A 12,227-nucleotide genomic window follows, 5' to 3' on the forward strand; every position below is an offset into this window, starting at 1 on the left:
CAACTGACCAATACATTGATATCTTCCTGTAATCTGCACGCAGCTCTCTTCTTCATTATCAACCATATAGCCTATTTTAGTATCATCTGCAAACTTCTTAATAGTGCCCCCAACATTCAAGTCCAAGTCATTGATCTATAACACAAAAAGCACGGTACACGGCACTGAGCCCTGCGGAATCCCATTGGATACAGCCTTCCAGTCACAAAAACAACTATCAATCATTAACCTTTGCTTCCTGCCTCCGAGCTAATTTTAGATCCAACTTGGCACTTTGCCCTGGATCCCATGGGCTTTTACTTTCGTGACCAATCTGCCATATGGGACCTTATCAAAAGCTTTGCCAAAATCCATATATACTACATTATACGCACTGCCCTCATCGACCCTCCTGGGACTCGTCTGCCGTGATATAGCTCAGAGTAGAGTGCTTGCTTCGGGAGTCTAGCATCGGGCATGAGGACAATGTGGCCCGCCCACTGGAGCTGGTCGAGTGTGGTTAATGCCTCGATGCTGGGGATGTCGGCCTGAGAGAGAAAGCAGACGTTGGTGCGCCTATCCCGCCAATGAATTTGCAGGATTTTGCGGAGGCATCGGTGGTACTTTTCCAGTGCTTTGAGGTGCCTACTTTACATAATCCATGTCTCTGAAGTATAGGAGGAGGGCGGGTATTACTACTGCTCTGTAGACCATGAGCTTGGTGCCGGGTTTGAGGTCCTGGTCTTCGAGCATTCTTTTCCTCAGGTAGCTGATGGTTGTACTGGCACACTGAAGGCAGTGTTGGACTTCATCATCGATGTCTGTCCTTGCTGATATTAGGCTCCCAAGGTATGGGAAGTGGTCCACATTGTCCAAGGTCTCATCCTGGATTTTGATAACCAGGGAGCAGTACTGTGTGATGGGGGTTGGTTGGTAGAGGACCTTTATCTTACTAATGTAAGGCCCAGTCTCTCGTAGGCTTCAGTGAAGGTGCCAACGATGGTTTGGAGTTCGGACTCCGAGTGTGCACCACTGCAAGCGTCATCTGCATATTGTAATTCAATGACAGGGGTTGGAGCAACCTTGGATCTGGACTGGGCATTGGAGGTTGTACAATTTCCCGCTTGGCTGAATAACTATTCCCACGTTCTCAATCACATGAATGATATGAAACAGAATCTATCGCAGCTTGATGGGTGCCGCAAGGATCAGTGTTTGGGCCCCAGCTATTCACAATCTATATCAATGATTTGGATGAGGGGACCAAATGTAATATATCCAAATTTGCTGATGATACAAAGCGAGGTGGGAATGTAAGTTGTGAGGAGGATGCAAAGAGACTTTAAGGAGATATAGACAGGCTAAGTAAGTGGGCATGAACATGGCAAATGGAATATAGGCCCCAAGTTTCCACACGCGGCAAAACAGGCGCCCCTCCGAGCTGGGCGCCCGTTTTTCGCGCCGAAAAGGGCGCCTGAAAAAAAAAAACGCGCTATTCTCGAGCGCTTTGCAGCTCGATGTCTGCTTGGCGCGGCGCACAGGGGGCGGAGCCTACCACTCGCGCCGATTTTGTAAGTAGGAGGGGGCGGGTACAATTTTAAATGAGTTTTTTTCGTGCCGGCAACCCTGCGCGTGCGCTTTGGAGCGTTCGCGCACGCGCAGTGTGAAGGAAACATTGGCACGCGGCCATTTTAAAAAGTGCTGCAGAAAAAGTGAAAATTTGTTTATTGAACCCTTGCAAAGGCTTGCATTTTAATTTTCTTGATATTTCTGTGTGTGAGGGTGAGGGAGTGCATTCTGTAATTAAAGATAGACTGTGATAAACGGGACACATGCACTTGTTTGAGACTATTCAAATTCTTTGTAGCTGTTCAATTTTTAACATTTTTTAATAAAACCACATTGCCCTTCCATGATCAGCACTGAGGCTTCTTCCAGCTTTCTCCCGCTGCCGTCCGTCGGGCCCGTCGGGAACGGCTGCCTCAAGTACTGAGGCTTCCTGCAGTCTTCTCCCTCCCTCCTCCCCCCCTGCCGTCGGTCGGTCCCGACGGCAAACCGCTGCCTGAAAGGCCTGCCTGAAGCACTTTCACACAGGTAGGAACATGGTTTATTTAATCTTTTCTTTGCTTATAAATTTTTATTCAGGTTGGATTTGTTTGTATAATATTTGTATAAGTATAACTAAGGATTTATTGTAGAATTTAATGACTTCCCCTCCCCCCCCCCCCCCCACCACCTCGTTCCGGACGCCTAATTTGTAACCTGCGCCTGATTTTTTAATGTGTAGACAAGGTTTTTTCAAGCCTACAAAAATCTTCACTTGCTCCATTCTAAGTTAGTTTGGAGTACGTTTTCACTGTGGAAACTTTCAAATCAGGCGTCAGTGGCCGGACACGCCCCCTTTTGAAAAAAAAATTCTGTTCAAAAGTGAAACTGTTCTACCTGACTAGAACTGCAGAAAACTTAAATGTGGAGAATTGCGATGTCTAAGATACTCCGTTCTCCACCAGTTGCTCCTAAAAATCAGGAGCAAATCATGTGGAAACTTGGGGCCATAATGTGGAGAAGTGTGAAGTTATCCACTTTGGTAGGAAAAATAGAAAAGCAGAGTTTTTTAAAATGGTGAGAGATTGAGAAATGTTGGAGTTCAGAGGGAACTGGGTGTCCTTGTACACGAACCATTGAAAGTTAACATGCAGGTACATGCAAGCATTTAAGAAAGCAAATGGTACATTGGCCTTTATTACAACAGGATTTGAGTATGAGTAAATACATCTTACTGCAATTATATAGCGCCCTGGTGAGACCGCACCTGGAGTATTGTGTACAGTTTTGGTCTCCTTACCTAAGGAAGGATATACTTGCCATTGAGAGAGTGCAATGAAGGTTCACCAGACTGATTCCTGGGATGGGAAGATTGTCCCATGAGGAGAGATTGAGTAGACTAGGCCTGTATTCTCTAGAGTTTAGAAGAATAAGAGGTGATCTCATTGAAACATACAAAACAGGGCTTGACAGGGTAGATGCAGGGAGGATGTTTCCTAGAAGCAGGGGTCACCGTCTCAGAATAAGGGGTCAGCCATTTAGGACTGAGATGAGGAGAAACTTCTTCAATCAGAGGGTGGTGAATCTTTGGAATTTTCTACCCCAGAGGGCTGTGGAGGCTCAGGGCCCAAGTTTCGAGCCGCGCCTAGAACGGCGCAGTCCCGACCTGGACGCCCGTTTTTCGTGCCACAAAGTGCGCCTAAAAAAACCCTCCAGATTCTCCAGCTCCCTGCAGGTCGTTTGCAGCTCGGCGCAGCGCAGCAGGAGCTGTAGGGGGCGGAGCCAGGTCCTTGCGCTGAAAACAGTGCCGGGACCTCTGCACATGCGCTTCAGTGGGCGCGCATGTGCAGTAGCTCCAGGCGCCCAAAACTGTGTGGGAGGGGCCGAAGCACGCAGCCCCTAGCCCTGGCCCAATGGCCTCACTGGGGCTGCGTGAATAAGGCTCCTCCCACGGCCAGCTCCTGCTTCCTCCCGACCCGACTCGACACCTGCTTCCCACCCCCCCGCCTCCGGACCGGACCTAACTCCCGCTTCCCCCTCCCTCCCTGAACCGGACCTGACCCTGACCCCGACCCAACTCCCGCTTCCCCCCCCGCCCCTCCGCCCCCGGACCCGACCCAACCCGACTCCCGCTTCCCCCCCGCCTGGTCCCGACCTGACCTGCCTCTCTCTCCCTCCTCCCGACCCGAACCGAACCGACCTCCCTCCCACCACCCCCCCGACCCGCGCTCCCCCCGACCCGACCCAACGCCACCTACCTGTAAATCTGGTGCTGGGGACGGGCCCTGCCCGAAGTCTCGGGCCCGGCCCGTTCAGCCTCCCTCCCCCTTCTCCTTCCCCCCCCACCATCTCCTTTCCCCCCCCCAAATCTTCTTTCCCCCCACCAAATCTCCTTCCCCCCATCTCCCCCTCCCCCCTTTCTCCTCCTCCCCCCTCCCCCCCTCTCCCCTTTCTCCCCCATCCCTCCCCCTTCTCCCCCATCCCTCCCTCTACCCCCCTCCTCCCCCTCCCCTCGCTGTCAGAAACACAGACACTGACAGACAGAGAATGAGAGACACACACACACAGAAGACAGAGAGATAGAGACACTGACAGACACACTGGGGGGGGTGGGGGGGGGGAGACACACTGTTGGAGGGCTCCCGGTGCTGCAGTCAGTAAGTAGAAAATGTTTTATTTATTGATCTTTTTAAAAGAAATTATTTCTTATTAATTTTTTTTTGATTGATTTATTGGTTGATTTATTGATGTTTTTATCATTTATTCTTGATGATGGCTCTTTATTTGTAAAACTGAAGTGTTTAATGTTTGTAAACTTCCCTTTAAACCCCCCCCCCCTCCACCATTCCCTACGCCTGATTTGTAACCTACGCCTGATTTTCTAAAGTGTAGACAAGGTTTTTTCGAGCGTACAAAAATCTTCACTTACTCCATTCTAAGTTAGTTTGGAGTAAGTTTTCACTGACGAAACTTTGAAAACAGGCGTAAGTGGCCGGACACGCCCCCTTTTGCAAAAAAAATTCTGTTCCAAAGTGAAACTGTTCTAACTGACTAGAACTGGAGCAAACTAAAGGACGAGAGTTCAAATTTCTAAGATACTCCGTTCTACACCAGTTGCTCCTAAAAATCAGGAGCAAATCATGTCGAAACTTGGGGCCTCAGTCTTTGAGTATATTCAAGACAGAGTTCGATGGATTTTTGGATATTAAGGGAATCAAAGGATATGGGGATAGTGCAGGAAAGTGGAGTGGAGGTAAAAGTTCAGCCATGATCTCATTGAATGGCGGGGCAGACTCGAGGGGCCGAATGGCCTACTCCTGGCCCCTAATTCTTAAGTAAAGGTTTTTTCTCTTTGGCAGGTGGAAAGGATCCTGAGTGAAATGTTTGTTGGAAAGTCTCGGGTTACTTTCAGTCACGTTTAACTCCTCACTCTCAGGCTGCAGCGGCCCTTTAATCGCCACTGGAAATTTACTGCCGCATAAATGAGGGCAAATGGCAAGAAAAGAAAAGCTACAATTCTAAACACCCTCAGCAGCTTGTAATACAGAGCGTTATTCCACCTAAAACCCTTGGATGGCCTGCAGCCAGCAGTATGTTGACGTCACAATACCCAGGAAACAAGTGAGTGATACAGAGGTTAAAGCGTTTGGCTTTGCACAAAGATTGAGCTGAGAATGCTGCATCAACACAATGTCAATCACTTCAGGCGGAAAGCTTGAATAAGCAAGAACAAAACTGAGGTAACATTCATGCACACGGAAGGCAGGTGAAATAACTGCAGAATCTATTCCTGATTAATAAAAAAAAACATTTATTCACAGATGTCACATTGTTTAACTTCAACTAGCTCTGTAATCTCACGGTAGTCTCTTTAAATTATTTGTGATTGTAACCAGAACCACTCATTCCTGATATTACTGACTGAATCGACACTACACCCTTTGCATCGCTTTTATCTCCTTCCTATAATTGAATGTGTAAAATTACCCTTAGATGCAGCCTAACTAAGGTACAAATGCAATATTACCTCCTTGCTTTTTTATTCCATGCCTCCGGATGTATCTGTGGGAGCACCTTCACCACACGGACTGCAGCGGTTCAAGATGGCGGCTCACCACCACCTTCTCCAGGGCAATTAGAGATGGGCAATAAATGCCGGCCTTGCCAGCGACGGCCACATCCAGTGAATGAATAATCAACAAAATGAAGGGGAAGCTAGATAAGTAAATGAGGGAGAAGGGAATAGAAGGATAGGCTGACGGGGTTAGATGAAGTAGGGTGGGAGGTGGTTTGTGTGGAGCATAAATGCCGGCACAGACCAGTTGGGTTGAATGGCCTCCTTCTGTGCTGTAACTTCGATGTAATTCTATGTAACATCAAACTATTAGCGATTATTGTGATTGGGTTTGTCACAGAGACCAATAGACGGGGAGACACTACCACTTTCACACAAAGAAAACACCAAACAGCAACAGTAGCTCTTTCCAAATAAGAGGCTATTTATCTCACTGATTACCCTGGATCTAGAGATCAGAAACTCTCCAAAAAGCTAAGTATCATCATAATGCTAGACCATAAATCTTCCGTAAATAAATTGATATTCTTGTACTGTCCTCCCAATTCTTCTGCTGCAGTCGGGGTCCTTTTGTTTCCTGCAAGCACAGTACCATCAGCCCGCTTAGTCTGCCGTGTACCCATTGAGGCCGAGTGTCTCTTACCTTGTCTAATCTCAGGCAGCAGAAGGGAGCCTTCACCGGTAGAAGGTGGCAGAGAGTTGGAGAACTTCCAATGTAGGGAGAATTGGGAGGGTATCCTTTCACGTACCTGCACACAAACAGAAAAGAAGGAAGGTCTATGGTTTTTGCTGAATCATAGAATGGTTACAGCGCAGAAGGCGGCCATTCGGCCCTTCGAGCTCGTGCCGGCTCTTCAAGAGGACTTCAGCTAGTCCCACTCCCTCCACCCTTTCCCCCATAGCCCTGCAAAATTTTTTTCCTTCAGGTACTTATTTTTCCACTTCCCTTTTGGAAGCCACAATTGAGTCTGTCACCACCACCCTTTCATAAGAACATAAGAATTAGGAACAGGAGTAGGCCATCTAGCCCCTCGAGCCTGCTCCGCCATTCAATAAGATCATGGCTGATCTGGTCGTGGACTCAGCTCCACTTACCCGCCCTCTCCCCGTAACCCTTAATTCCCTTATTGGTTAAAAATCTATCTATCTTTGACTTGAAAACATTCAATGAGCTAGCCTCAACTGCTTCCTTGGGCAGAGAATTCCACAGATTCACAACCCTCTGGGAGAAGAAATTCCTTCTCAACTCGGTTTTAAATTGGCTCCTCCGTATTTTGAGGCTGTGCCCCCTAGTTCTAGTCTCCCCCACCAATGGAAACAACCTCTCTGCCTCTATCTTGTCTATCCCTTTCATTATTTTAAATGTTTCTATAAGATCACCCCTCATCCTTCTGAACTCCAAGGAGTAAAGACCCAGTCTACTCAATCTATCATCATAAGGTAACCCCTTCATTTCTGGAATCAGCCTAGTGAATCGTCTCTGTACCCCTTCTAAAGCTAGTATATCCTTCCTTAAGTAAGATGACCAAAACTGCACATAGTACTCCAGGTGCGGCCTTACCAATACCTTATACAGTTGCAGCAGGACCTCCCTGCTTTTGTACTCCATCCCTTTCGCAATGAAGGCCAACATTCCATTTGCCTTCCTGATTACCTGCTGCACCTGCAAACTAACCTTTTGGGATTCATGCACAAGGACCCCAAGGTCCCTCTGCACCACAGCATGTTGTAATTTCTCCCCATTCAAATAATATTCCCTTTTACTGTTTTTTTTCCCAAGGTGGATGACCTCACACTTTCCGACATTGTATTCCATCTGCCAAACCTTAGCCCATTCGCTTAACCTATCCAAATCTCCTTGCAGCCTCTCTGAGTCCTCTACACAACCCGCTTTCCCACTAATCTTAGTGTCATCTGCAAATTTTGTTGCACTACACTCTGTCCCCTCTTCTATGTATATTGTAAACAGTTGTGGTCCCAGCACTGATCCCTGTGGCACACTACTAACCACCGATTTCCAAACGGAAAAGAACCCATTTATCCCGACTCTCTGCTTTCTGTTCGCCAGCCAATTCTCTATCCATGCTAATACATTTCCTCTGACTCCGCGTACCTTTATCTTCTGCAGTAACCTTTTGTGTGGCACCTTATCGAATGTCTTTTGGAAATCTAAATACACCACATCCATCGGTACACCTCTATCCACCATGCTCGTTATATCCTCAAAGAATTCCAGTAAGTTAGTTAAACATGATTTCCCTTTCATGAATCCATGCTGCGTCTGCTTGATTGCACTATTCCTATCCAGATGTCCCACTATTTCTTCCTTAATGATAGTTTCAAGCATTTTCCCCACTACAGATGTTAAACTAACCGGCCTATAGTTACCTGCCTTTTGCCTGCCCCCTTTTTTAAACAGAGGCGTTACATTAGCTGCTTTCCAATCCGCTGGTACCTCCCCAGGGTCCAGAGAATTTTGGTAGTGAATTCCAGATCCTAACCACTCGCTGCGTAAAAAGGTTTTTCCTCATGTCGCCTTTGGTTCTTTTGCCAATCATCTTAAATCCGTGTCCTCTTGTTCTCGACCCATCTGCCAATGGGAACCGTTTCTCTCTATCTACTCTGTCTAGAGCCCCCGCCCCCCCCCACCCCCAACCAATATTTTCTTCTTATTAGGCCCAAAATTGCCCAGGAGTTGCTCCATTTCTTTTGGAGCAACTTGATTTTTCTGGCGTGATTTAAAAATCCCCATTTTGTACATTCAATTTGCACCAGTGTAAGTGAGTTAGTTAGGATTTTTTAAAGTTTAGTTTCGTTTTTTTCAAAAGGGGGTGTTACCAGCCACCTGCGCCAATTTTGGCCATTTAAGCCACTTTTGACAGCTAATAGTTGCTCCAAACTAACTTAGGCCAGTGTATGTGGCCACACCCTTGTGGAGAGTTACGAAATCAGCGCAGGTCGGTACATTCTAAAGCACCAAGACTTACAAAGCACTAAACAAAGCGCAAAAATAAGCATTCAATAACAAATAAAAAATAGGAGAAAGCGGAGAGGACCTGCACCTAAAGCCCCAAGACTTACAAAGCACTAAACAAAGCACAAAAAGTAATAAGCAATCAAAAACAAGTAAAAAATAGAAGTCCTACCTTCATCTGACCACTCGGCCAGGGATAGGGGCGGGACGACCCGAGAACACTCGGCCAGGGATTGGGGCGGCAACTGCGAGCATCGGGTCCCTCTCACAGGCTGCAGGACATGCTGGGGGCGAGGAGCTACTGCGTATGCGCACACACTCTTAACGCGCATGTGCAGACATCCCGGCACTGTTTTCAGCGCCAGGACGCTGGCTCTGCCCCCAATCCACTGGCCACTACCGAGGAGAGGCTGGACAGCTGCCAAAGTCGGGAGGAAGATTTTTGGCGCTTGGAGGTGGACAAAAGCTGCGCACCTTGGGTGAGTGTGCCAAAAATTGGCAGGGGCCAATTTTGAGCCCATTATCTTTCATGGAATTGTAAACTTCGGCACGGGCGTAAAATAGGCAGTAGCAGGTTGGCCACCTGTTATATACCCCTGAAGGAAAATTGGGCTTAGTGAAGTTGAAAGTTCTGCCCTTTCTTTACAAACAACATGCTTACAATTTTGTAAAAACATAGAGATTAGGATGACATTTGATACATTTTTATAATTTGCAACAAAAGGTCGCAATAATTTCACTTTGCAATGATTAATCAAACAGGTCTCCACATATGAAACTGGATTATGCCACAACCCTTTCCATGACAATATTAATGCTCATGATACAAATGGCCACTCACTGATTTCAGCCAAACTACCTGAATATGCTCAGTTGGTAGCACTTGTGCCTCTGAGTCAGGAAGGTGTGGGTTTGAGTCCCATCCCAGAGAATTGAGCACAAAATCTCGGCTTACATGCTAGTGCAGTGCTGAGGGGGTGCCGCACAGTCGGAGGTGCCGTCTTTCGGATGAGACGTTGAACCGAAGCCCCATCTGCTCTCTCAGGTGCAGGTAAAAGATCCCACGCTGCAATTTCAAAGAAGGGGCGTCCTGGCCAATATTTATTCCTCAACTAACATCATTATCTGGTCATGATCACTTTGTGGGACCTTGCTGTGCGCAAATTAGCTGCCGTGTTTCCTGCTTTACAACAGTGTCTGCACTTCAAATTACTTCACTGGCTGTAAAATGCTTTGGGGCATCCTGAGGTCATGAAAGACGTGATATAAAAACCAAGTCTTTCTTTATATGTTCAAACCTATAAGAGCCCAGTGCGCTTCTCTCTCAAAAGAAAAAAGATCTACACGACCACAAGATGGTGCCATTGAATCAACTGTATGTCGTGACTGGGTTGAGTTTGGCAATTTCCAAAGAAAAACTGCTTAGTCCCCCAGAATGATCCCATTTTACACTTTAACTTGGATTTAAAAAAAAAATGAAAATGCTGAATCACCCCACTAAATCTCTGGACTAATGGTTATTGACTACACCACATTGCTTATTAACTTTATAGATTGCGACCACGCTCACTTGCAGTGGAATAGATAGAGAAAAAATAATAATTCTGGAACAATGCACAGTTGTTCGAATGGGTTGTGTGCTTACCTGTAACAGCACAATAAATATAAGCAAACTTTGCACTTTTGAGATTGTTCACTAGTCGGGACTAATAAGCAATACTGAGCATAAATATTTGAGCGATTCAGTATTGCAAACTAATTCTTCAGGTTCCTTCAGCTGTTGAAGTTATCGCCAGTAACCCATTGACTACCGTTGTGCAACTTCTGTGCCCTGAAATGAAAGATTGCCACAAGAGTGCAATCCTTCGGCTTATTTAAGAGAATGCTGTGAATGGCGTGATTTTCTTCAAGGGGACCGGTTGTCGCACATCACGCACTTCACTCCTGGGGCTTGGGTGTGAATGCAGAGGAACAGGAGCAGGCCATTGAGCCCCTCGAGCCTGTTCCGTCATTCAGTTACACTGTGGCTGATCTGTATCTCAACTTCAATTACCCGCCTTTGCTCCAGATCCCTCGATACCCGCAACCCAACAAAAATCCATTGATCTCGGTCTTCAATTGACCCAGCATCCACAGTCTTTATGGGTAGCGAGTTCCAGATTTCCACTACCCATTGTGTGGAAAAAATGCCTCCTGATTTCACTCCTAAAGTGGCCTGGCTCTAATCTTAAAATTACCCCCGTTTGTTCTGGTCACCCCCATCAGAGGAAATATCTACTATGTCGACCCTATTGATTTCCTTTATCATTTTAAACACCTCGATCAAATCACCTCTCAATTTTCTAAACACAAGGGAATACACCACAAATTTATGGGGAAGCGAGCAGGGAAGTGGAAGTGGCCATGATTCTGTTGAATGGCGGAGCAGGTTCGAGGGGCCAAATGGCCTCCTCCTGCTCCTATTTATTATGTTCTTATGCAACCTGTCCTCATAATTAAACCCTTTCAGCCCCAGTATCATCCTGGTGAATCTGCACTGTAGCCCCTCCAAGGCTAATGCATCCTTCCTGAGGTTCAGTACCCAAAGCTTATCTCAGTCATCAAATGAAAAATACATCGGATATGCGGAACAGAAACAGGCCATTCAGCCCAACCAGTCCATGCCAGCGTTTATGCTCCACACGAGCCTCCCTTTCCTTATCTACATCTATCAGCATAACCCCTCCTCCCTCATATGCTTGTCTAGCCTCCCCTTAAATGCATCTATACTATTCGGTAGCGAGTTCCACATTCTCACCACTCTTTGGGTAAAGAAGTTTCTTCTGAATTCCCTATTGGATTTCTTGGTGACTATCTTATATTGATGGCCTCTAGTTATGCTCTTCCCCACAAGGGGAAACATTCTCTCTGTGTCCACTCTATCAAAACCTTTCTTAATTTTAAAGACCTCTATTAGGTCACCCCTCAGCCTTCTTTTTTCAAGAGAAAAAAGACCCAGCCCGTTCATCCTTTCCTGATAGGTATACCCTCGCATTTCTGGTATCAACATTGTAAATCTTCTCCGCAACCTCTCCAGTGCCTCTATATCCTTTTTATAATACGGTGACCAGAACTGTATGCAGTACTCGAAGTGTGGACTAACCAAGGTTCGATACAGGTTCAGCATAACTTCCCTACTTTTCCATCCTACATCTCTAGAAATAAATCCTAGTGCTTTGGTTTGCCTTATTTAATGGCCTTGCTAACCTGTGTCGCAACTTTTAATGATTTTTGTATTTGTACTCCGGGATCCCTTTGTTCCTCTGCCCCACCTAAACTCTCACCCTCCAAGTATTAATTGACCTCCCTATTCTTCCTACCAAAATGTAATACCTCACATTTTCTGTGTTGAAATTCACTTGCCAATTATATCCCCATTCTGCAAGTTTATTAATCCTTCAATTTGTTGCAATCCTCCTCAGTATTGACCATCCACCCCACCCCACCCCCCCCCCCCCAATTTGGTGTTATCTGCAATGATGAATCATCCCACTAAATGGGCTCCATAAAAGTCTTCGCTTTCTGACAGTGTAGCAATTGAAGTGGAATAAGTTTGAGCAGTCTCAACCTCGTTCACAGTGGGCACGTACCCATTAGCACAATAGTGTACGTTAT

At 46.4% G+C, this 12,227-nt stretch overlaps 1 protein-coding gene across 1 annotated transcript in view; it reads right to left on the bottom strand.

The window, feature by feature from the left end:
• kcnt1b (potassium sodium-activated channel subfamily T member 1b) overlaps positions 1 to 12,227 on the bottom strand; it is a 264,397-nt gene that overhangs the window by 66,987 nt on the left and 185,183 nt on the right. Inside the window, exon 19 of the mRNA XM_070863605.1 lies at positions 6,243 to 6,348. Within this exon, the coding sequence (XP_070719706.1) occupies positions 6,243 to 6,348 (106 nt within the window). The remainder of the gene's footprint in view (positions 1 to 6,242; positions 6,349 to 12,227) is intronic.

The sequence above is a fragment of the Pristiophorus japonicus genome, chromosome 20, assembly GCF_044704955.1.
Source record: "Pristiophorus japonicus isolate sPriJap1 chromosome 20, sPriJap1.hap1, whole genome shotgun sequence".
Classification (NCBI taxonomy): Eukaryota; Metazoa; Chordata; class Chondrichthyes; family Pristiophoridae; genus Pristiophorus; species Pristiophorus japonicus.